This window comes from Nicotiana attenuata, chromosome 11, assembly GCF_001879085.1.
Source record: "Nicotiana attenuata strain UT chromosome 11, NIATTr2, whole genome shotgun sequence".
NCBI lineage: Eukaryota > Viridiplantae > Streptophyta > Magnoliopsida > Solanales > Solanaceae > Nicotiana > Nicotiana attenuata.
In genome coordinates, this window is record NC_031999.1 from 39,288,295 (window position 1) to 39,314,585 (window position 26,291).

Consider the following 26,291-nt stretch of genomic DNA (forward strand, 5'->3'; position numbering starts at 1 on the left):
AAAGTATGAGACTGAGCAAGATTTAATCTAATTATACACAATTTACAGACTTTCTAACCAAATTTTTCCAACTTTTTTTTCGTTTAACCTTGAACTGGTCCTTTTAGGTGATCTTAATCATCCCTAATTCCAACCTATTCCTCTCAAAGTGATCTCTACTTAAGGCTTTTGTGAAGATGTCAGCAATTTGCTTGTCAGTAGCACAAAACTCCACAATGATCAAGCCTTTCTCATAGTTGTCCCTCAAAAAAATGGTGCCTAACATCTATGTGCTTAGTTCTCTTATGATGAACCGGTTTCTTTGTCATACTAATAGCACTAGTGTTATCACAAAAAATAGGGATGCAACCACATCAATTCCAAAGTTCAATAATTGTTGTTTGATCCACAACAATTAAGCACAACATGAAGCAGCAACAACATACTCCGCTTCAGCAGTAGATAAGGCCACTGAATTTTGCTTTTTGGTAGCCCATAACACAAGCCATGAACCAAGGAAGTGTGCCATACCTGAGTTGCTCTTCCTATCCACAAGGAAACTTGCATAATCAGCGTCAGCATATCCCACTAGGTTAAAATTACTACCTTTTGGATACCAAAGGCAAAGGTCAGTGGTGCCTTTCAAGTATCTCAATATTCTCTTGACAGCAGTCAAGTGGGACTTCTTTGGATTTGCCAGAAATCGAGCACAAAGACCTATACTGAAAACAATATCAAGTCTGCTAGCAGTAAGATACAAAAGAGAACCAATCATTCCCCTATACAACTTCTGATCAACAGATGAACCAGGTTCATCTATATCCAATTTCGTGGATGTTGCAATAGGAGTGTCAATTTCTTTGAATGTTCCTTCCTGGTTTTGTTACTGAGGAATAGGTTCATGGACAAGTTCCCTCGAGGTTTGAGGATCAGTTCCTCTCTAGTCAGTTCCCCCTGTCATGTTACCCTGGGTGGAAGGACCTGTTCCATCACATGTTCCTTCCTGTGATGCATCTTCAGGCTGGACTGTGGTTTCACCATTTGAATTTCTTATCAGCCCAATCTCTTCATTATCTTGTTCCTGCCTCTCAGAAAGAATGTTAGTTTTAAAAAAAAATAACATATACATCTTTTTACACACATAGTTCTTTTATTGTATATCTTATAAGCTTTACTATGTGAAGAATATCCCAAGAATACTCCCTCATCATTTCTGGAATCATACTTACCCTAGGGAGTCTTTGCCATTATTATGCACAAAGCACTTGCATCTAAATGCCCTAAGATGGGATATATTTAGCTTTCTCTCTTTAAGTGACTCATAGGAAATCTTCTTAACAAGAGGCCCAGTCATGCAACTATTTATGATGTAGCATGCAAAAATTCAGCAAACTTAGCATTTTCAAATTCAGTTCCATGATCAGACCTAATTGATGCAGGTTGATTACCTAGTTGTTTATGAGTTTTTCCAACAAAAGAAGTAAACATGTCAAATGCTTCTTCTTTAGATGTTAAAAACAATGTCCAAGTAAACCTAGAGTAATCATCAACAAGCACCACAACATATCTTTTACCACATCTTCTTAATGTTCTCATTGGACCACAGAGATCCATATGGACCAGTTTCATCATTCTGGTGGTGCTTACCACTTTCTTGCATTTAAAAATGATCTTACCTGCTTCCCCCTTGCACAGGCCTCACAAACTTTGTCTTCCTTGAACTTGATGTTAGGTAACCCTATCACCAGGTCCTTGGAGACTAATTTGTTGAGTTGATTCAGACTTGCATGAGCAAGTCTTTTGTGCCACAGGAGGGGATTATTGTCCAACACACTCAAGCAAGTGTGTTCATTTTCAGAAAAAGTGGACAAATCTACAATGTAAATATTGTTAACTCTTTTTCCCTGCAAAACAATCTTGTCAGTGGTAAGATTAATCACAAAGCATTTGGTAGAGGTAAATGCTACAAGGTTACCTCTGTCACATAGTTGTGGTACACTTATTAGGCTATATTTCAAGCCATCTATCAAGTAGACATTCTCAATGGAATGTGGAGTCTGTCTTACCTACCTTTCTAACCCCAATAATCTCACCTTTCTTCCCATTTCCAAAGGAGACATTACCTCCTTTTAAGTCCTCAAGTGAAAGGAACTGGTTCTTGCTTCCAGTCATATGTTTTGAGCAGCCACTATCCATGTACCATATTTGGCTACTTCCCTTCACTTGGGCCTGCAAAAAGAAATCAGGGGTTAGTCTTAGGAACCCAAACTAGTTTGGGTCCCTTTCTATAGGCAAAGGGGTAAATTAAATTCCTTTTGGCCCACCCAGGCAGCCTACTTTTCCCTTGGACAAAGGTTTTGTTCTTTTGACTGGCCTTTTCTTTTACATCACATTCATTTTTGTAATGACCAGTCTTGCCACAGTGTGTGCAGATTTTGTTTTCAGGGAGAGTGATATACTTGCTTTTGGGGTCCCACTTAGGTGCTTGTGTCCCATATCCAAGTCCTCTCTTGTTGCTACTGTGGTGTTCTTGTAGCCAGGATAGTGCATCAGAAGCCTTATTCCATTTGCAAGTTCTGTCTAGTTCATGCTTTACCTTCCCTAGATCTTCTTTTAAGATTCTTATTTGCTCATCCTTTTTGTACAACTCATCCTTCATCTTTCCTAAATTTTCTTCTAAGGTGAGATGTGTGTGATCAGCTTTCTTCTTACCTGTTCCTAATTTTAGTATTAAATTTTCAGACCTAAGTTCTAAGACGCTGGTTTCAAGTTCAAGAACCTGGTTCTTCAACTCAGTATTTTTACTGTCACTCTCATTAGCCCTAGATTCTAGGTTTTTGCACTTGGCTTTTAAGATCACACACTCCCTAGATAGTTGTTCCTTCTCATTGTTAATTATCTCAGACTCGTCGATGAAGTATAGCAATAGTTCAGATAACCTTCCTTTAGACGGAATTTTAATCTTGTCTTTGAGATGAGTCACACTTACCTCTTGTTCATCATCTGATTCTCCGATGGCCATAAGTGCTTGTTCATCTCCAGCTTCATCTTCTGAATCTTCATCTGATGTCTCTCCCCAAGCAGCAATCATAGCCTTTGTTGATCCTTTGTTCCTTTTGGGTTGAACCTATTCCTTCGTTCAGCCCTTTCCTTCTTCCATTCAATTTCCCACTGGGGACAGTTCTTGATCATGTGATCAGTCTTGCCACATTTGTAGCAACCCTCGTGGGTTTTTTCTTTGATTCCTGAATAGCAGTGATTTTGCTTTCCCAAGTTACTGGTAAGACCCTTGTCAATATTTTCTCAACCTTGTCTTCTTCAAGGATAATTTTCCCAAGAGATTTAAGTTCATTTGTTAGTGTTGTGAACCTTGTGTACATCTCCTGGGTGGTTTCTCCTTCCTTCATGGTGAAATTCTCATATTAAGAATATAGCAGTGTTCCTCTTGATCTCTTTACTTGAGGAGTTCCTTCATGAGCAGCTTGTAAAGTGTCCCATATTAGTAGTGGCGCAGCTTTGAATCCTGATGTACTCGTCTGGACCTAGTCCACACACAAGCCATTTCTTGGCCTTGGCATTCTTTTCCCATTTCTTCAAATCTTCAGCAGTACAGTCAGCTCTTGTCTTTGGCACGTCCACTCCTTCAGCATTCTTCTTTGTAGTAGCCAGGGGACCATCAGTAACTATGTCCCAGAGTTCATAGTCTTCTCCTATGATGTGGTCTCTCATCCTGTTCTTCCACCAGAAATAGTACTGGCCATTAAAAGTGGAGGCCTAACAGTGGATTGCCCTTCCCAATTTCCAGGTGGTGCACTCATCTTGATCTATTCCTTAGGTGTTAGCCTCTTCAAGGATAACCTGCTCTAATACCAATTGATGTTTTATACTTCAATACTACACAAGAGGGGGGATGATTTGTGTGGTACCAAAATTTTCGCTTAACTGAACTATAGAAGGACCTGGTTCTTCTCTGTGTTCCAACTACTACTGTTTGCAGAATAAGAAGTAAAGAAAATAAAGAACACAGAGATTTTTACGTGGAAAACACCTGGCTCAAAAGGTGAAAAAACCACGACCTACTACTCAGTAAGATTTTCCCAAACTTCCACCAAAATCACTGAGCCAAAACAGCATTTACAAAACTCTTTGTAAACCTAAGGATTAACTCTAATCCCGTTGTTGCAACCAGCCTCTAACTGTTGCGCCAACTTCAAGTTAACTCTAACTTGAATACTCAAAGTACCTATTACAATTGCTTTTAGATAAAGTTGAAAGGTACAATATGAAAACACCTACTACAATTGAACTAGAAATAAGAAAGACACATAAAACTCTTTATGGAGCTAGTTCTTCAATCCGGTTCATGTAGCTTCAGGTTTGCACACTTGAATCACACACGAAATGCTTGCAAAAAGCCTTGCTATTTTGCTCTCAATTCACGTTTAACTTCTGCGTTTTTGTGCAACACCTGTAGTGTGAGAACATCCTGCAATTTATAGAGTTAGTAGATGAAGAAATAACTAGAGTTCTGATGCAACTCTTCCTTGGTGGAAGAGTTCTAGTTGATCTGAACTTCTAACTCCTTCCCTATCTTGGATAATTTTCTCTTTGAGTAAGGATTCCTTCTCCTTATTAATTATGCAACCTTTTCGATTAGGAGATATTAAATACACCAAGTTAAGCTTATCTCCTTCACGTGCATCTCACATGCTCGAATCTGCCCGTTTTTATGAACCTGAGGGATGGACCTGGTTCATGCCTGAGTTCCTTTGTCAGTCTTCAAAACTAACCTTTACTTGGGCCAACAATAGCACATGAGTTGTCCATGCAAATTTGAGTCATGTTAGCACGTGAACTGTCCGTGCGGTGGTTATAGAAGCACGTGAGTTGTCTGTCTAGTGTGTTGATAAGGATCCATCCCCCTAGGGTCGCCTTCTAATGTTTCTCACTTGAGGGTGTACATGCAGTAAGAGGAAACTGGCCAGTGTGTTGTGGTTATGGCATTTCTTCTCTACTCACAACTTTCTTGGCTGTATATATGTTTTATTCGCATACCTTCTTTATATGCTATACGAAAATGTTTACGTTCCTTGTTTTGCATATCTTCTCTATATGCCGTATTTATTAACTGAAATGGAGCATGTTACATTATCTTGTGCACCGAGGAGGCTTTATCTGTGAACCATGACTTGTTGATGTCATTGTTGTGTACTTGTGAGATTCATGAACTATACAGGTTATTAGCGAGTACCATAAATAATTCTTGTCACTACTATCTTGCCGAGGTTAATTATGATACTTGATGAGTACATAGGGTTGATTGTACTAATACTGCACGCTGCATTTAATTATGCAAATCCGCGTGTTGAATCGAGTCATGGGTAGTTATGACTCTAGTTGAGCATTTGCAAGAAGACGAGGTAGAGCTGCATTTCGTCCGCCGTCTTTGGTGTCTCTTTTCATTTATGTACTATTGCTTTCATTCAGAAAGTATTTTACTTTGTAATTTGGACTTGTACTTCTGTTTTAGAGCTCATGACTCTGTATTTACTAGTTTTGGGGGATTTGTTATGTATTGACGTAGCTGTATTATGTTATTGGCTTTATATTTGTATTATTCTCGTTATTTTTGTTTTCTTGTTCCGCTTTTATTATGTTTGGCTTGCCTAGAAAGTGTGTTAGGCACCATCACGACCGGTTGGTGGTTTATGATTGTGACAAGTTGGTATCAGAGCCCTAGGTTCATAGGTTCTACAGGTCATGATCAAGGTTAGTGTTATGGATCGGTACGGAGACATCTGTACTTATCTTTTAGAGGCTACAGAATTATTAGAAAAAATTTGCTTTCTTGCATTCTTGTCGTGCGGATTTGTCATTTTTAAGTTTGTATTTTAACTCTTCTATTCTCTCACAGATGGAGAAGACATAATCCGCCAGATCAGATGGACATGAACTAGTGCCTCCAGGCAGGGCCGCGAGAGGCCGGGGTCGAGGCAGAGGCTGAGTGGGACCCGGGCTACGGTAGGAGAAGCACCTGTGGAGCCACCAATTGCTCCTGTGGAGGAGCAGGTTTCGGAGACTTCATCCTCCCTAGTTTAGCGGAGGAGAGTTGGAGGATGCTCAAGGTTTTCTTGATCAGTGTCATTGGATCCTTTGCACAGTGGGCATTGTGGACTCCAATGGATTGATTTCACTACTTTAGCTCATAGGGCCAGACGACATGTGGTGGCAAACCTATGATTTAGGCATGCCAGCTGGCGTAACACCACTCACATGGCATCAGTTCTCAGTTCTCTAAGTGTCGATCAGCACTAAACCTGCTGATAATCTACTAAACATAAACGTAAACTGACAAACGGAACAAGCACAAGCATAGTTTAGGCTAACACAAGCTTACATATAAAAACATACTAACTGCACAAGGGTGCATATCTACAAGCCTCTAGGTGTGCTGAACTGCACAAGTACTGGACGGAACAGGGCCCCACCATACCCAAACTAATTGACTGTACACATACCAAAAGATAAGCAACTCGGGAGTAAGCGGAGTGACTCCAACAGCTAGTGGATGGCCAACTGATGTGACTCAAGACTTGATCTATCTGTACCTGCACGACATGAAATGCAGTGCCCCGGAAGTGACGTGAGTACAATATGTACGAAGTATGTAGGGTGGAATACTAAAGCATGGTTGTAAGCTAGAAATCGAAATTTAAGCTGAAATCTAAATAAGAGTCTCAACTAGCAACTAATCTGGAACTGAACCGAAGTTTAAGCTAAAACCGAACTACTATCTGAACATGTACCTGTCTGGCGTTATGGGCTATATCTCCTCAATTAGGTAATTGAACATCTGAACTAGCACATGTATAGTCATGCAATGCAAACCGTAGCCATATACACGTATATAACATGTCTGACTAACATTATGGGCAATATCCCCCCAGTAGGTGAATCTATAATCAATAGTCCCAGCTGGTATTATGGGCTATCTCCCCCCATCATATAATCAATAGGCCTCGCTTGTGTTATGGGCTATATCCCCCCAGCATAATCAATGCAAGCATCTATGAGGCACAACACATGTTGCAGCATCATATGGACTCAAGAGACCATGAAGAAAACCATAAATAGAATCACAAACGTAATCTTATGCTCGTCGTCCATAAGTTGGATGAAGGAGCCTATCCTCATTTTAGGGAGAAATTAAGCATGTACATGAGATGATAAAACTAATTAACTCATTAGTATCCCTCTAGAATGAATCTAGAACCAAGGTACTCAAAATTTATCCAACTTTTCAAATTTCCAAAAATTTTGGCAGAGCTTTCCCTAAAACTGGATGGTCCCAAAAAAAACAGCAAGCACCACAATATACACAGGAATGGATACCCGGCCAAGATTATGACATCAATTTAAAGGAGATCCAGTTATCCACAATAGTGTCGAACAAATTTACCTTTTATAAAATATTTTAAATTCTCAAAACGACCGGCCGGGTCATTACAATTGCTCTCCAAAAATCGTCTCTGTGGAGTCTAGGTCTCAAAATAGTTTAAAATGAGCTAAGTCTCGAAATCCCCATATTTTACCCAATTGCAACGTCCGCAAATGCGAAGATGCGAACCACTGATCGCAAATACGTTCAGTGCTTAAGCTCCTTTGATGTTGCAAATGCAACACAACGATCGCAAATGGGAATTGTCTTCGCAAAAGCGAAGCTGTCCCTATTCTTCAGAGTCGCAAATGCGATTAGCCCATCGCAATTGCGAAGGCCACCCCAATCACAGAAGCGTCATGTGATGCTACCCATCCCCCTCCAGCATCGCAAATGCAAGCATGATCCCGCAAATGCGAGGCTCATATTTGCGAGCAGTACCTCACAAATGCGAGATCTGCAGTCAACAACACCGGCAACACAACAGTCACACCAAATCAGTCTACAACAGTCATCTGAGCCCCTCGGGCTACAATCCGAACATCCACACAAGTATAGTAACATCATACAAACTTGCTCGCAAGCTCAAATCATCAAAATAACATCTAAAATAAAGAATTGATCATCAAAACTCAAGATTTTCAAAGTTCAAACTCAAATTTCCAACTTTCTTCATAAAGCGCTGAAGGGACCGCAATCAAACATACATAAAAGTCCAAAATCATCATACGAACCTACTGGAATCGTCATCAACTCCAACCATTTTCAAAGTTAAAAATTACTTTTTCTTTAAAAATTCACATTAAATTTTTTTTACAATCGATACGGACCACGCGTGCAAGTCATAAATCTATATATATATAAAAGAGGGTAATAGGAAAGTGAGGTGGCACCTCTCTTAAGCCAAGGATCCTATTTATCTTTTTTCTCCTATTTTTGACCTTTTTTGTTCATTCTTTGCTTCTTTTCCTCTTTTCAACTATTTATTTATTATTTTTATATATAAAAAAGACTATGAAGAGTTGTGACTGCATTAAAGAGTTGTAATAGTGAGGTAACGAAGCGACACATCTTTAATTCACAAACGGAATAGATAGACAGCCGTTTTGTTGGGTAATTATTACTTTCAATAACTATCCAAAATATTCCTTTTAAGACATTCACAAACTTTTCAGTTTTTGGTACTAAATGAATGAAACTAATGGCCCTCTTGCAAACTATATTATGATATGCGGTGAAGAGACTGAAAATACGAAGATACGGAATGACAGCAATAGCTAAATGAAGGGAATTCCAAACAATGATTCTGGCAATGGCAGCAATAGCTATATGAAGAGAATTATTCCAAACAACGATTCTGGCGATGGCAGCAATAGCTATATGAAGGGAATTCCAAACAACGATTCTGGCTTCTCCAATATTATGTGAAAATCTCCTAACGCCTACGTTCTTTGTTTGACCTTCACTACAGGTTTCTTTGCCCGTCTCACCCTATGAAGAAGTTAGCAGGCTGATACTACACAACAAGGAGGCTCTAATAGACAAATGTGATCCTCTTTTGAATTTTATAAAAAATAAAGAAGTTTATTCTTCAAGATGGCGGATATACATCTCAAAAGCATTGTCGATCTTCATTTATTCTACAGTTATACTGTATGTTCCTACCATGAATATGCTTCATTAGGATTTGCTGCTTTATAAATGAAACTAAAAAGGACCCAAAAGAGATGAAAAGAAGAATAGTCATCCAAAGTTTACAACTAGACAGGTCCGAAGGAGTGATTTAAATTGAAATCTCTATACTGCGGTATCTACAATATGGCATTTCTGATGTATCTAGGTAGGTTAGTTATAGTTCTTTTTTTATCAACTGTTATCTCTTTCTTTTTCTTCTTTTATAGAATTATGCTATTGTTGTTATATAACTTGAATAATTGTTCTCATTCTTTTTTCTACTTTTATTAAGCAAAATCACAAAATAGGTATTCTTTTTAAGCCGTTGGACAGAGTTACCAGACGACTTTCACATTCAATTTTCTTCCTCCATTTTGTGTTAACTTCTGGTTTTATATGATTAGTCGAATAATATTATATTCTATAAAATTGAAGGAACAGTTTCATCTAATTATTCCACCATTGTCAAATCTGAGGATAAATTTATACTCTTTTGCAGTTTTATAAATTTGTGACTTTATTGTTTAAAAAAAAAATATAGTTGACACAATGTGATTTCATTATCTTGAAGAAGCGAATTTATATTTTCGAATATTCAGGTTGATCTTATATATCATTATGAAAGAATTCTTCCTAATTTAGGGTTCCAAGAGTTGTGTCATAATTTAAATGGGTAGTAGTATATATATATATATATATATATTATATATATAATATATATATATATATATATGGGCTTATTTTATAATCTCAAAATTATTATAATAATCTAGAATTATATAGTTTTCTAATACGAGAATTGTAACATGAATGAAAGAGGAACAAGAGAGATGCGTTCCTGTTAGAATAAAAGATTAAATTTAAGTTAAGAAGAAAATAAACTTACCTTTGATACTCTTTTTCATTATCAGAAAATAGGTTTGACTGTATAAGAAGATTAGTACCGCTAGGAATCAATACTGTGTCGATAACGACATACACGCATATATAAAGAGGGAGTATAGAAGAAAAAAGACAAAAACATCTCATGTTTGTTCGCCCAAGTTTTACTAGCTATACCATTAATTTCTTTTCTCTTTTTACTGTTCTTGAAGAAAATATACTAATGAAACTATAGTTCATGAAGGTTTCATTTATAATAAAAATATTATACTTGTAATTTCACCATATGTAAATTTATTTTTTATAGGCATACGTATGATTTTTATCTTTCTACTTCTATAAAATTATATACTAAAAATTGAGTAATGTCTTTTATAACCGCGCGGAGCGCGAAAAAATTTTGCTAGTCATCAAATAAGCTATGAAAAGTCTCAAAACACAAAAAGTAAGCTAGTACTCAAACGACCGATAAAATCGTTACAATTTGCATAAAAATAATACATAAATCCTAGCATCTTTTTTATGTGTAAATATTTTATGCGAAAAAGAAATATGAATTACACATTGAATTAACAATGCTATGTTTTCTATGGAAAAGAGGAGTGACAATTGTATTAAACAATGCTAGATTCTGTTGGGGATTATTTCTTCCTATGTTCGTACCAAACGGACACCTTAGGAAACAGAAGAGAGGGGGGGGGGGGGGGGGGGGGGGGAAGAAGATGAACCAAATAAATACCAATTGTGTCAATAAATTGGTAGGGAAACTGTAAATTCCAAATGAGCAATAATGTAATTCTTTCCTAAATGAATGACTATGATGCTAGTGCTAAATCCACCAGATTAATATCAGAATAAAATAAACAGAGAAAAATACAAATATCTTTCTCCAATGATGCCACGGAAACCACTTTGTGGCGCCATTCTTGGGTGGGCATCAGGAAGACTTTCTTAAAGAAGAGAACAAGTTCAACGCCTTCCTCAGGCATTCAGCCCTGTTGTTTTGCAAATGGGGCATATATTCTTGTGTTTGAGCCATTGTTTAATGCAGTCTCTATGAAAATCATGGCCACACTCCAGTGTACCAAGATCCTCTCCATCATTATATTCTTCCTGCAAATTATAGGAAATCCATAAGAACGCCTGAATGAGAACACTCCAAGAATGTGTATGAACCATATTTTATTAGATCTCTGGCATGTCGCAGTTGTAGAACATTTCAAATTAAGTACCTGACATATACAGCATGGCTCTGCATCGACGGGTTCTTCTGATTTAACGCAAATATAGTTGTGTTGCTTCAACTGGCTCAAAATAGCTTCTTCGCTCAGTCCAGTGCACACATTCCCAATGCGCTCTTCAAGTGCCAGTAACTCCTGCAAACACAGCACCTGGACAAGTTAGCATAACGTTTGCATAGAGTATAATGCAATTCTATTCAGCCCACTAACCTCATACGACATGTTATCAACGTCAACCCGCATATCCCTATGGCGATCATGAATATCCGCCATTCCAAAGAAGACTGACTGATCAAGGATCATAACATCCTGGAATATAAGGATATTAAATTCCATATGTGACTTTTTTGATAAGCTAATCTATCATATGCACATATAGAACTGAGAAGAAAGCTCTTTCACTCTCTTCATCAATGAAAATGACTCTACTTCCATTACGAATGGAATGGAAAATAAGTTAACGAGTAAAATGATGCCCTGACCGTGATCTTAATCTCCATGGTGAATGTTAGAATAGTCATGTAAATAGGAGTAAATAAATAACCCTAATCCAATATATATTAGGAGTAGGACATGTTATGTGTGTATATATATAGGGCTCATTGTAACATATGTTAATACATCAATAATATAATTTCTCCTGTGCTTTCTCACATGGTATCAGAGCTATCGTGAGATATTTATCGCTGTGCGTAAATTCCAGCGACTCCAGGAAGAAAAAAAAAAAAAAAAAACCTTTTTTTCCGGCAAAACAGCACTGTCCGCAAGAAAAAAATCAATATCCGTCGGTGTTGTGCAAAAACCAACACCACCACGAGATAGATCAGCTTCCGGCGACCAAACCACAAAAATTTCTCCGGCAGAACCTCTCCCACGCGCCCTCACGCGCCGCCGGAAAATATTTTCCGGCGAGTCTCCGTCGTCACGCGCCGGCGCGTGAGGCCTCTTCCGGCCATTTTTTGGCCGAGCTTCTTCAGGACAGCCTGGTCGCACAACAATTCCGACCCTACCCATCCTGTTTTCGTTTGATTCCGACCACTTTGAGTTTTTCCGGTGACTACACTGATTCTTCCGGCAGCTACAGTACTTTTCCGGCAAACACAGTGTTTTCTTCATCTGTTTCAGAGAATTTTCAGTTGATTCTTTTTGTTATTTGGTGATAATCCAACTATGTCTTTGGGAGTCGATGCTTTCGGGTCTAGAAACCCGGGTTCTGGCAGTTCCGGTGTTATGATTACCTCAGAACCTTTAATGGGAGGTTCAAACTACTTAGATTGGGCTTCATCTGTCGAGTTGTGGTGTAAAGGTCAAGGAGTTCAAGATCATTTAACAAAAAAGGCTAGCGAAGGTGATGAAAAGGCCAAAACACAGTGGGAGAAGGTCGATGCTCAGTTATGTAGTATCCTGTGGCGATCTATTAATTCCAAGTTGATGCCCTTGTTCCGTCTATTCCAGACATGTTATTTAGTTTGGGAAAAGGCTCGTAATCTATACACTAATGACATATCTCGTTTCTATGATGTAATATCGCGAATGACAAGCTTGAAGAAACAGGAATTAGATATGTCTACTTACTTGGGACAAGTTCAGGCAGTCATGGAAGAATTTGAGACGTTGATGCCAGTTTTTGCTAGTATTGAAAAGCAACAAGAGCAACGACAGAAGATGTTTCTAGTTCTTACACTCGCTGGACTCCCTAATGACCTTGATTCAGTACGTGACCAGATTTTGGCTAGTCCAACCGTCCCCACAGTTGATGAATTATTCTCTCGATTACTTCGCCTTGCTGCAGCACCTAGTCACCCAGTGAGCTCATCACAGACACTTGACTCATCTGTCCTCGTATCCCAATCAGTGGACAATCGGGCATCTCATACTATGGAGAATAGACGAGGAGGAGGTCGTTTTGGAAGATCTAGACCCAAGTGCTCCTATTGTCATAAACTTGGACACACTCGTGATGTATGCTATTCTTTACATGGCCGCCCAACCAAAAATGCTTATGTTGCTCAGACTGAGACTACAGGTAACCAGGGATTTTCTTTATCTGAAGGGGAGTATAATGAGTTCCTTCAGTATCGAGCAAGTAAGCAGACATCTCCACAAGTAGCTTCTGTTGCTCAGACTAATACTTCTGTTGCTGGTAATTCTTTTGCTTGTGTTTCCCAGTCTAGTCCTCCTGGACAATGGGTTGTGGACTCAGCCGCTTCTGATCATATCTCTGGTAATAAATCACTTTTGTCAAATATTGCGTATTCACAGTCTCTTCCCACTGTTACTTTAGCCAATGGGTCTCAAACCAAAGCAAAAGGAGTTGGACAAGCGAATCCCCTACCCTCTGTCACTCTAGATTCCGTTCTCTATGTCCCTGGCTGTCCTTTTAATCTTGCATCTGTTAGTCGTTTGACTCGTGCCCTCCATTGTGGTATATATTTTATTGATGATTCTTTTATTATGCAGGACCGCAGTACAGGGCAGACGATTGGAACAGGACTTGAATCAGAAGGGCTTTACTACCTTAACTCCCTAAAATCCTCCAAGGCATGTCTAGTTACAGATCCTCCGGACCTAATTCACAAACGTTTAGGACATCCAAGCTTATCCAAGCTTCAGAAGATGGTGCCTGGTTTGTCTAGTTTATCCACATTAGAGTGTGAGTCATGTCAGCTCGGGAAACATACCCGAGCCTCCTATCCTCGTAGTATTGAGAGTCACGTAGAGTCTATTTTTTCTTTAGTTCACTCTGATATATGGGGTCCTAGTAGAGTCAGTTCAACCTTGGGATTTCGTTATTTTGTTAGTTTTATTGATGATCATTCAAGATGTACTTGGATTTTCTTAATGAAAGATCGTTCTGAGTTGTTTTCTATATTCCAGAATTTTTGTGCTGAAATTAAAAATCAATTTGGTGTTTCCATTCGCACTTTTCGCAGTGATAATGCCTTAGAATATTTATCCTCTCAATTTCAGCAGTTTATGACTTCTCAAGGAATTATTCATCAGACCTCTTGTCCTTATACCCCTCAGCAAAATGGGGTTGCAGAGAGAAAGAATAGGCACATCATTGAGACTGCTCGCACACTTCTCATTGAATCTCATGTTCCGCTGCGTTTTTGGGGCGATGCAGTTCTCACAGCTTGTTATTTAGTTAATCGGATGCCTTCCTCTCCCATCCAGAATCAGATACCGTATGCAGTATTGTGTCCCCAATCACCCGTATACTCTGTTCCCCCTCGTGTTTTTGGGAGCACTTGTTTCGTTCATAACCTAGCCCCTGGGAAAGATAAGTTAGCTCCTCGTGCTCTCAAGTGTGTCTTCCTTGGTTATTCTCGTGTTCAGAAGGGCTATCGTTGTTACTCACTTGATCTTCGTAGGTACTTTATGTCCTCTGACGTCACATTTTTTGAGTCTAAACCTTTCTTTACCTCTTCTGACCTTTCTGACCCCCTTGATATATCTGAGGTCTTACCTATACCGACCTTTAAGGAGTCTACTATAGCTCCTCCTTCACCTTCCGCCACAGAAGTCTTACCCGAGTCTCCTATAGCTCCTCCTTCACCTTCCGCTATAGAAGTCTTATCCATTCCAGCCGTTGAGGAGTCTAGTGTGGCTCCTCCTAGACTCCCTGCCACAGGAACACCACTTTTGACATATCATCGTCGTCCGCGCCCAGCATCAGGTCCAGCTGATTCACGTCCTGCACCTGACCCTGCTAATACTGCGGACTTGTCTCCTCTTAATCAACCGATTGCACTTCGGAAAGGTATACGGGCCACCCTTAATCCTAATCCCCATTATGTCGGTTTGAGTTATCATCGTTTGTCATCACCCTATTATGCTTTTCTATCTTCTTTGTCCTCTGTTTCCATCCCTAAGTCTACAGGTGAAGCATTGTCTCATCCAGGATGGCGACAGGCTATGATTGACGAGATGTCTGCTTTACATACGAGTGGTACTTGGGAGCTCGTCCCTCTTCCTTCAGGTAAATCTACTGTTGGTTGTCGTTGGGTGTATGCAGTCAAGGTTGGTCCGGATGGTAAGGTTGATCGTCTTAAGGCTCGTCTTGTTGCCAAAGGATATACTCAGATATTTGGGCTCGATTACAGTGATACCTTCTCTCCTGTGGCTAAGATAGCATCAGTCCGCCTTTTTCTATCCATGGCTGCTGTTCGCCATTGGCCCCTCTATCAGCTGGACATTAAGAATGCTTTTTTACACGGTGACCTTGAGGATGAAGTTTATATGGAGCAACCACCTGGGTTTGTTGCTCAGGGGGAGTCTCGTGGCCTTGTATGTCGCTTGCGTCGGTCACTTTATGGTCTAAAGCAGTCTCCTCGAGCCTGGTTTGGTAAGTTCAGCACAGTTATTCGAGAATTTGGCATGATTCAGAGTGAAGCTGATCACTCTGTATTCTATCGGCATTCTGCCTCGAGTCTCTGTATTTATCTGGTGGTCTATGTTGACGACATTGTTATTACCGGCAATGACCAGGATGGTATTACTAAATTGAAGCAACATCTCTTGCAACACTTTCAGACTAAGGATCTGGGCAAACTAAAGTATTTTCTGGGTATTGAGGTCGCTCAGTCTAGCTCAGGTGTTGTGATCTCACAACGAAAGTATGCCTTAGATATTCTTGAAGAGACAGGAATGACAGGTTGTAGACCGGTTGACACTCCGATGGATCCGAATTCTAAACTTATGCCAGGACAGGGGGAGCCTCTTAGCGATCCTGCAAGATATAGACGGTTGGTTGGTAAATTAAATTACCTTACAGTGACAAGACCTGACATTTCCTTTTCTGTGAGTGTTGTGAGTCAGTTTATGGATTCTCCGTGTGATAGTCATTGGGATGCAGTTGTTCGCATTCTTCGGTATATAAAATCAGCTCCAGGCAAAGGTTTATTGTTTGAGGGTCGAGGCCATGAGCAGATCGTTGGATACTCAGATGCTGATTGGGCAGGATCACCTTCTGATAGACGTTCTACGTCTGGATATTGTGTCTTGGTAGGAGGAAATTTGGTGTCCTGGAAGAGCAAGAAACAGAATGTGGTTGCTCGGTCTAGTGCAGAAGCAGAATATCGAGCGATGGCTATGGCGACATGTGAGCTAATTTGGATCAAACAGTTGCTCAAGGAGTTGAAATTTGGTGAGATTAGTCAGATGGGACTTGTGTGTGATAATCAAGCTGCTCTTCATATTGCGTCAAATACAGTGTTCCATGAGAGAACTAAACACATTGAGATTGACTGTCACTTTGTTAGAGAAAAGATACTCTCGGGAGATATTGCTACAAAGTTTGTGAAGTCGAATGATCAGCTTGCAGATATTTTCACCAAGTCCCTCAATGGTCCTCGTATTAACTACATATGTAACAAGCTCGGTACATATGATTTATATGCACCAGCTTGAGGGGGAGTGTTAGAATAGTCATGTAAATAGGAGTAAATAAATAACCCTAATCCAATATATATCAGGAGTAGGACATGTTATGTGTGTATATATATAGGGCTCATTGTAACATATGTTAATACATCAATAATATAATTTCTCCTGTGCTTTCTCACAGTGAATAACAGGAATCCAAAGAATGAATTTTGATCTAAACAGAAAACAGAATAGTTTTATTTATTTCCTCTCTAGAGCAAAACTTGATGATATATTGCTGTTTGCTCACTTCATACACAGTAACACAGCACTTGTTTATGCAGGCTCTAGGCATGTAAGTAAAGAGCATAGCATAATACAGGTTGGTAGTTCTGCACGTGCTTTCTAGTTTACAAAATAGTATTTATATATCTGACTTTCAAAAACACATTTTGAAACGTAGAAATAGAAGTTTGAAGTAAATGACTGTTAGCAACAAATCCTTCAAATTAGCCTGTCTTACACATCAAGTTGGTTCATTATTACTTCATATTCCTCCAGACAAGGAAAAACAAACCGCTTAAGACTCAGCTGAAAAAGAATAAAGATGGAAAAAAAATATAAAGGCAAAACCATCAGAGGAAGCCTTGGCTTTTCAGCACAAAGTACAGTCTAGCCATGGCAGCCAAAACCAAGGTTCCTGGCTTTGTAGCAACATCTGTTATGCCTCCGACCATGTAGGTGATAGAGAAGCTTGTAATCCAATAGAACAGAAAAGCTGTAAACTTATAAAGCCATCATCCTACTCAAGAATCTAACCTCAAGTTGTAAGCCTTCTCCCCTGCGCATAAGATCCAATACATTGCGAATCTGTTCAACAAAATTGATTAATGGCAAGTAATTGGTAATAAATGGACGGTTTACAATGCAAACTACATGCATACAACAACAACAACAACTACCCAGTATAGTCCCACAAGGTGGGGTTTGGGGAGGGTAATACGTACACAGGCCTTACCCCTACCCGAAAGGGCAGAGAGGCTGTTTCCAATCGACCCTCGGCTCAGGAAAAGGAAAAAGAAAACAAAAACAAAAAACAAACAGCAAAAGAGCATTAGTAACTCCAGCAGGCAAACTACATACATAAAAAAGAATTAAAGCTTTCTCATTCTAGTCTTTTACAAAAACCTCCAATTAAGCTGGAAACTAGGTGAGGCTAACACTATTAACTATAAGCTAAATGCACCATTGCTCCTTGTAACAATAATTGCATGAGAGAAAGATAATCTACGAAACAAACCCCAAACCAAAAGAGCAGACCTTTTCCACATCAAAGCTTGGAAACTGCATCCAAGAATAAAAAGGTAAAATGGACTCCTAACTCCTTAGTAAGATAATGCACTTGTGAGAGGTTGTACATTACAGTAAGAGCCACTAAATTACATCTAGCATAGACACTAGCAAAAGCACTTCAGAAATTTTATCATCAAATAGGTTTAACCGGTTTGAGGTGACAAAACGTCAAGAGGAACACAGTTGGATATTTAAGGATACAACTATAGAATACATTTGCATCCACAACTACAAGAGTAACATACCTTATCCGTGCAAAACCTGAGAAGGACATAAGTAAGAAAGCTCAATCTGCTATATTTGGGATCACAAATTTAGGTTCATTGAGATCTTATTGTAGTGACCGTTGGATTTTATTGCGATGCATGCCCTACGATTCCTATTGGTAAGCAAATTATTGAGTGATACGTAAATAAGGCCTATTATAAGCAGATTAGGGTCTAAGTCCACTTTGGCTTCGTATAACAAATGTGAAAGCATATTTGACCACATAAGTTGCAGAACATACCTCAGAGACTAGCCTGCTTCTTCCTTCACTGGCAGCAGCCAAAGTTCTTCTAGAATGAGAAACTCCTATACCACCATCAAGATGTCTCTCCGACAATGCTGTGGACCTTGACCTTGATTGACGATGTCCACGATTGCCAGACAGTTCCAACGCCCGAGAGGCAGCACTCAGACATAGTGAAGGACTACTACCACTACGACCTCCAGGTTCAGCATCTGCTGAAGACAACAAAGACCTTCGGACATATTCAGACAGTCTCCGGGAATATTGTGGAGGATTTCTGTGTTGAACCCAAGAAGGAGAAGACAAGTTGGAGCGTGAACTCGAGCTACTTCGAGATGTGGATGCAGCATTTCCAACACTGGAAATATTCCCACCACCAGCTAAACTCCAGTTGACAGGATTTTGGTTCAGATTTCTTGCATCAGTAGCAGGCATAAACATTGGATGTTGTGAAATGTTCCTTGACAAACTTCTTGAGTGGGATTCTTGATATGGTGCAGAGTCTCTCTCTCTAGATGCAGAAAAGCTTGATGAACTGCTAGATCTCGAGTTAGGTGCTAAATCCCACCTAGCCTGTGAACTTTGATGCAGAGAAGGAACATGGACCACCGGGGCCTGGCTTTGAGGATTTACATTATCTGCGGCAGACATAGACATCAAATTCAAAGAACTATTATGGAAGACCCTTGATGAGTGCCAGTCAGATGACACATTAACATTTCCAGCATCAGCCACAGCAGGAAACAGGTTACTGGGAATGGTATCTTGTTGATGTGAGCTATTAACCCTCAGCCTGAAAGTATTACTGGAACTTTCGGCAATTCCAGAAGCAGGTAAACGAAGTGGACTTTCTGAAGTGGGTCCTCCCATTGAAAGCCCAAGTCTTGGGTTAAGCTGCTCCGACGAATTGATGCTTCTGCTCCCTTCTGTTGGAGCACAGATACTTGCACCTGTGCCCATACTATGTGGAGAAGGTAGAGAATGCCATAAGCTGTTTTCGGCATGTGGAATATAATTTCTACTTCCACTTGCTGAAGATTGGCCCGGATGTCCTTCAAGTGCTTTTCTCTTGCAAGATAAGCGACGACCATCCAACGCAGAGCCTGGCCTGCCATCATTTTCATCTATCAAGAATCCATTAGTACCAGAAGGCCCAGCAAAAGTATGACAAGTAGTAGCAGATGACATCCGCTCTTTTCCTGGTAAATCAGACTTGTATGCTGGAGTACATTCCATTATTTGACAGTCATCTTCACTGTCATCATCACCATGGTGCCCCTCAAACCCTGAATTTGTGTTGATATCATGAGGAAGGGTAGTTGGACTAGAACCTTGAGAGAATATACTGCTGTTAGCCGTCTGAACACTGTTCAAATTTACTTCTACATTACTCAATGAAAGAATGTTGGGCGACCCATATTGATGTCCGTCAGAGAAGTGAGAAGGCTCAGGACATGCATTCGTAGTAGATGACCAACCATGATCTCTTTTCCGTTCACTCTGACCAGCATGATTTGTGGAGCTCGGTTCTCCTAAACCCCACCCCATTATGTTCTGTCTCTCTTGGCTCATAGGATTAAGAAAAGAAATATTATTCTCATTAGGTGATACCACATAATCTGGTACACGACTATTCCAACACATCTGCTGATCTATACCATCACCCGATGTTGAAGTAGAACCAAAATCTAAAGTTTCTGAAAATGAACCGATGGTACTTCGTTGCCCTTGCATTAGGGCTATGTTATACTCTATTCACAATCCACAAGTGAGTCTAAGAAGGAACTGCAGAGTGCAGAGACCCGCACCTAGTCCTTCAGTAACCTGGAAAGTAGAAAACTAAACCTTGTAAAAAGTCAATGTTATATTGCCTTGAAAGCAACTGATCGGGTGCACCTCATGAAAATTTGCATTACAATGAGTGAAATGGTTTCTGTTAGATTGAAGTAGTAGGAAAACTTTAAGCAACAACAACTATGTAAAAGTATTCTCATACCACAACTACTTTGCATACCAAAGAACCAGATAAAACCTATCAAACACCCTAGTCTTCAAATAGAAGTAAAGGTAAATTGAAGCACAGCGAACCAGAAAACAACATCCCACTAGAAATATAGAAACCCCATCACCTAAACCAACCCCAGGACCAGGATAAATAAACAAGAGAATATATCAAAGAACAAAATATCCATGGCCAAGCCGAATATAAACATTGACAAGAAAAGAAGCAAGATTTACTTGAAACTACAAAAAAAAAAAATATATATTATATAAAAATGGCATACATCTGTAATCTGATTACATGTATGTAGACATCAAGAACCAACGAATGAAGATAAAAGTTTCTTAATTTCCAAATATCCCATATAATTGGTCAAATAAAAATCAATGTCTTTCCAACCATCTAAGCATAAGAGCTAAAAAGAGTTGCTTTTTATTCAAAAAGACAAGCTTTTAACTCATTCCATCTCTAAAACAGCTCTATAAAGAACAAAAAGATACTTAATTTCGAAAAAGAGAAGATGGGTGGAAGCAGGTATGCACCAAGTCAAAAATCAGCCAAAAAAAGGAGCTTTTTAACACAGAAAATAGTGAAAATTCTAAAGGAAAATCTCCACCATCTCAAATAAATGGAATTTACACACAAACCCCGAACTAAAAATGAGAAAGAGACACAAAAAATAATCAAAAAAAAAAAAACTTCGAAAAAGGGGAGAAAAATAACCAAAAAAACATGAGGCAACAGAGAAGATCGAGTAAAAGAGAAATAAATTTACCTTTGAAAGAGAAACAAGTGAAGCGACAGATCTACAATGACAAAATGGGCAAAAAAGCATTAGATATGATTTTCCAAATATGAGCAAAACGATTTCACCTCTCTGTATCTATATATGACCAAGATTGCTTCTTTCCCTCTAATACAAAAGAACCAAAGATACATACAAGACTCACCGAGTTTAACAGAAGACCACGAAAGGGAGGACGTGTGGGTGGATGGGGAGTTGAAGGATGAGATGACAATGAAATGGTGGGTGGAAACAAAAAAGCCAAAAATACATATACTACTATACTACTTACGGAGAATATGAGGGAAGAGGTGGTGGCCTATTATACAGAAAGAAAATAAGCAACAAAAAGCAGATTTATGACTAAATAACTACACATATACTAAAAATACAAATACATTAAACAGGATATCCTATATCAGAGCAGTTTCCAAAGATAGATGTGGAAAGGAATTAGTAAATGTTAGGAAAAGGAAAAGAAATCAATTTAACTCCATTATGTTGTCTTTATGTAAAGTAAGTATGGTGGATTCCCAAGTACTACTATGAATAACGGAAAAAGAATTATTATAATTATAATGGATAATGGATTCTTTGAATATGATTTTGAGATAAATTAGGCCTAAATAAAACGAACATTTAGAATTAACTTGAGATTAAGGCATTATTAATTGAAAGAATAAATATAATGAATAAAAGAGGTTGATTTAGTCGATAAGATGTACTCCCTCCGTTGCAGTTTATGAACCTATTTCTTTTTTAGTCTGATCACTGAAAACAATTTATATTTATGCAATGATATCTGGTTACACAAAATATATATATGCCTCATTTTACTTCACAAGCTCAACAATCTTCTCGTTTTTCTTTAATCCCGTGTTAAATCAAATAGGTTCGCATAAATTAAAATGGATGGAGTAGCATCTATTAATTAGGAGTCTAAGTAGGAGTCAAAAAATAAATAGAGTTTAAATTTTGTAAAATTCTTTATGCAATTAAATCACTATAATTATATGTCAATTTCAATGATAGCACTAATTGTTAACTTGAAAAATTGATAATTTACTATCACATGTTTAACTACACTAACAGCTTGTTTGGATGGTTGTTACACATTATTTCATGATGTATCGTATTGTATTGTACAACATCGTTTGAGGAATACGATATTTGGATAGATTGTATCGTTTGTCGTTGTTTCATGATATCATGCACCAACAATATGAAGAATAAATTTGCAATATTATAAAGAAAAATTATGATACTGGGTAAATTTATTATATAAAAAGGTAGGGTAAGTTATAAAATAAAATGATATAATAATAGTAAAGGGTGAGATGAGAGAAAAAAGACAAGATAACGACGTAACCACACTAAATCGGTCGTTACATAAAGTGGCACATTTCATCGTTACGTAACGACGGATTTAACGATACAATACAATAAAATTTAAGTAACAACCAAAACAAATATCGTATTTAAAGTAACAATACGTAAGAGCATCAAAAAATAATTAACTGTTAATATATACATATAACTTAAATTTAAATTTGTTTTACTATCACGTTAAATTGACTTTATATGGTCTTCATGGCAAATCAGATATGATTATCCGAAAAATAGAGTAGTAACATATTATAATCGATTGAATTGAATTAATAGCATAAAATCCCTTATACATACAATGAATATGATTTAAATCCATCAAAGCGCTATTGATTTGATACGCTAAGGAGGGCGGGGGGGAAATTGAATAGAGAAAGAAATGCATGCTTTCCCGGCTGCTTCTATTGCCTGCCAGCTATGCTAGTTGCTTAACAAATGGCTTCTTTTCTTTGTCTATCTGCTCTCTCTTTCTTTCCTTTTACTTTTCTTACAGACTTGGTTTTTCTTTGCCTTTTGGTTAGCTTTCTCCCTCTTATAATCACTTTGATTGATGAGATGTTACTCGGCGCATATACAGAAGAAGTTGTTGTTAAGTTTTATGGTGTGCGTTACATAACTAACATTAATTGTATGAAATATTTTTTTATTTTACAAATTTGTAAATCTATATCTTACATGTTTGAATCCATAAAAATCTAGGTCTATAAAATTGTGAGACAAAAAAGAGGTCTTGCACGACTAATATTAGACACAAAATAAAAAATTTCCTCTCTTTCTAGTTTCTACTCCCCTCTCATTTTTATTTAATCCCTCCCCTCCCCTCCCCTCCCCCCGGATTTTCTGTGTATTTTCAGTAAATTTTCTTATTTTTGGACTTTAATTTACGTTCTTTGGTAACGGGTGGAATCATGGCCCCTCTCCTCGGTACAAATGGAATCTTGAACAGTGAATCTTGTTCTCGCTTTTTCACTTTTTTTTTTGTTTTTTATTTGTTTGAGGTTAACTTATGCACATCGCCAATTAAATATATTTACATTATTAAATCATTTGAACAATAATAAATAAGTTGTACATGGAATATTTTCTCAAATTTGAATTGCCAATAAATGAGATTTCTGTTAGTAATGAGGGAGATTCACTAGGAAAAAAATGAGGGAATTCCTAATTAAATTTTGTATTTCACTTGACTACTTGAATCTAATTATGATAATTTCATTGTTTATTACTAGTTATTACTACTAACATTGACCAAGCTGTACTTGGGAATTGGGATATTCTCCTTAAATATGAGTCGGCAATAAGTCAAATTTTGATTAGTGATGAGAGAGATTCATGGGTATTCGGGATCAAAGAAGAGTGTAAGCATCGATATTTTAACGGATCAAGCCCATACGAAATTTGGACTAAATCCTAAATTCAAAACACTATAAGAATGAATAAACCCTAATACAAACCCTAACAGAGAGAGCTCCCTTCTCTCACCTCTCTCTTGCGATCAACTGCACGTCGGCGACTGCCCTTCATGGCCTCCACGGTCGGCGGCAAGCCTCCTCCTGAGGTTGGTCCGTCGTCTCCCTCCCCTCCTCAGCCATTTCCAACCACTACAAACCCTAATACAAACCCTAATCCACCTAAAACCTATGCAAATTTATTAAACCGTACTGTCATAAATACGCACATGCAAACCCTAGCTACGTTACCATTGAAACCAGTTGAGTTCCTTCATGGAGAACCAGTTGTGAAGTGGAAGAAATAAGAAGTGAAGCAATCTATCATACAACAAGAGCTTCAACTTGCAGTTCTTGGGAAATTTTCATATGGGAAGCCTGTTATTGGTGAATTACGTAAAGTGATTCCAATTCAATGTGAGATTAAGGGTCATTGTTCAGTTGGCTTGATTGAAGACAATCATGTGTTAATTAGGATGTCTTTATTGGAGGATTATGTTCATCTTCTCTCAAAGCTAGCTTTTTATTTAAAGGCTCAATCAGACATGTGGCAGATGCGTTGTACAAAATGGAATCCATGGTGGACACCTGATGAAGAGACTCCAATTGCCATAGCGTGGATTAGTTTTCCAGAACGTCCTCCAAATTTCTTTGGTAAGGAATGTGTATTTTCATTAGCTCGTGCAGTTGGTAATCCATTACATGTAGACCTAGCAACTCAAAATGAGACTAGACCTAGTTGTGCTAAGGTAAAGGTGGAAGTGAATTTTCTAGGTAATTTCCCTAAATGTATTAAGATTGTTGAAGAAGCTGATGAATCTGGGCCAGAAGAGTTCAAATGGATTAGGATTAAGTATAATTATATGCCTAAATATTGCAAGCCTTGCAAGAAACAAGGGCATAGTGAGGCAGAATATTGGGTAATTCATCTTGAGTTACACAAGAGATTTGATAAAGATGTTGAGGATCAAGGCAAGGAGAAGACAGTTGTGGTGAGTACTGAAGCAATTGGTACAGCTGCAAATTCAACAAAGATTTTGTCAAGTGGAAAGGTGGTTGGTAAGCCTGCTACTAATCATGCCAAGCAGGAATGGATACAAGCAAGGAAGAACAAATACCAGCGGGATAATAGGGGTCACATTGTTGATAACAAACAAGGTAAGGAAGCTGACAAGGCTAAAGGGAAGGCCAAACTTGAGGAAGTAGCAACCAAGAACAAGTTTAATGCATTAGAGGTTGAGGAAGTTCATCAACCTATTCTACAAATTACTGAAGGCAAAGGTGAGGATCATAGCAATGGTAAGGAGAAGGAACATGGGGAAAATCAATCAAAGAAGGGCTATGAGAAGGAAAAAGAAGGCACTACCGGAGCTTCAAACCCTAATCCTACTAATACTAAACCAGCGGGAGAAAGTAATCAACAAGAACTTAAGCGTGTGAAGAAGGAAGCAGTGAAGAAAGTGTTTGGAGATCAGCATAATGGGAACTTAGCTAAGGCTAATCCTATTGTGCCTAGTGATCAAAGTACTGACGAAAAAGCTAATAACGAATCCACAATCGACTGGGTTCATAGAAGGTTTGGAACTAGCAAAGAGGAGCTAAGGCAACTCAATGTGACTACAAACCAATCATGTCAAGATATGTCGTCTCAAACATTTGCAGATTCCGGGCAACTTGATAACCTTGATAAGATAAACACAACTAAGGTTGTAGGGAGTGATGCAATTGAGGTAGAGGATGATCAAATAGGCACGACCAAGACAACAGAAGACAAAGTGAGGGACAACAGCCCACCTGGCGGTAGGATGGCGACGCCAGGCCTAAAGCCAGGCTCCCCAGGCGTTAGGCTGGCGACGCCAGGCCTAAAGCCAAATACCCCAGGCGTTAGGCTGGCGACGCCATGCCTGGCTCTAGGGTCACCTGATGAAGCAACGATAGTTAATCCTGTCCCTAGTGCAACTGGCAGGATTTTGGCATATGTAGATGGTGTTCTGGTGTATGCATTGGAGAACAAACTTGATGATAATGTGAAGGTTAGAGAAGATATAGTAGGATCGGAGAATAACAGTGAAAAGAATGATGAGCACGCAATTGTTCCAAGAGCATCTGGGGAAATAGAGGAAGTGCCTATGGAATATGGCACTGATCAAATTATGCAGCTGCAACTTAATGTTCCACTGAGGACTCCACTACAACATCTACATGATTTAGTTACACACAATGTGG

General features: G+C 38.7%; 1 protein-coding gene across 1 annotated transcript; it reads right to left on the reverse strand.

Moving 5' to 3' along the window:
* On the reverse strand, positions 10,699-21,569 carry LOC109234371 (probable E3 ubiquitin-protein ligase RHG1A). Its single transcript, XM_019400343.1, has 7 exons — positions 21,398-21,569; positions 21,223-21,253; positions 18,443-20,269; positions 17,401-17,451; positions 11,425-11,523; positions 11,206-11,349; positions 10,699-11,086 (listed from the first exon to the last, which is right to left on the reverse strand). The coding sequence occupies exons 3-7, from the start codon at positions 20,177-20,179 to the stop codon at positions 10,955-10,957; spliced, it is 2,163 nt and encodes a 720-aa protein (XP_019255888.1). The 5' UTR covers positions 20,180-20,269; positions 21,223-21,253; positions 21,398-21,569; the 3' UTR covers positions 10,699-10,954.

Excerpts from the sequence above, each read along its gene's own strand:
- LOC109234371 (XM_019400343.1), bottom strand. The coding sequence starts at position 20,179 with ATGCAAGGGCAACGAAGTACCATCGGTTCATTTTCAGAAACTTTAGAT. Across the intron at positions 11,350-11,424 it reads TTGATAACATGTCGTATGAG|GAGTTACTGGCACTTGAAGA; the intron begins GTTAGTGGGCTG and ends CTGTGTTTGCAG. Across the intron at positions 11,087-11,205 it reads AGCCATGCTGTATATGTCAG|GAAGAATATAATGATGGAGA; the intron begins GTACTTAATTTG and ends TATAATTTGCAG.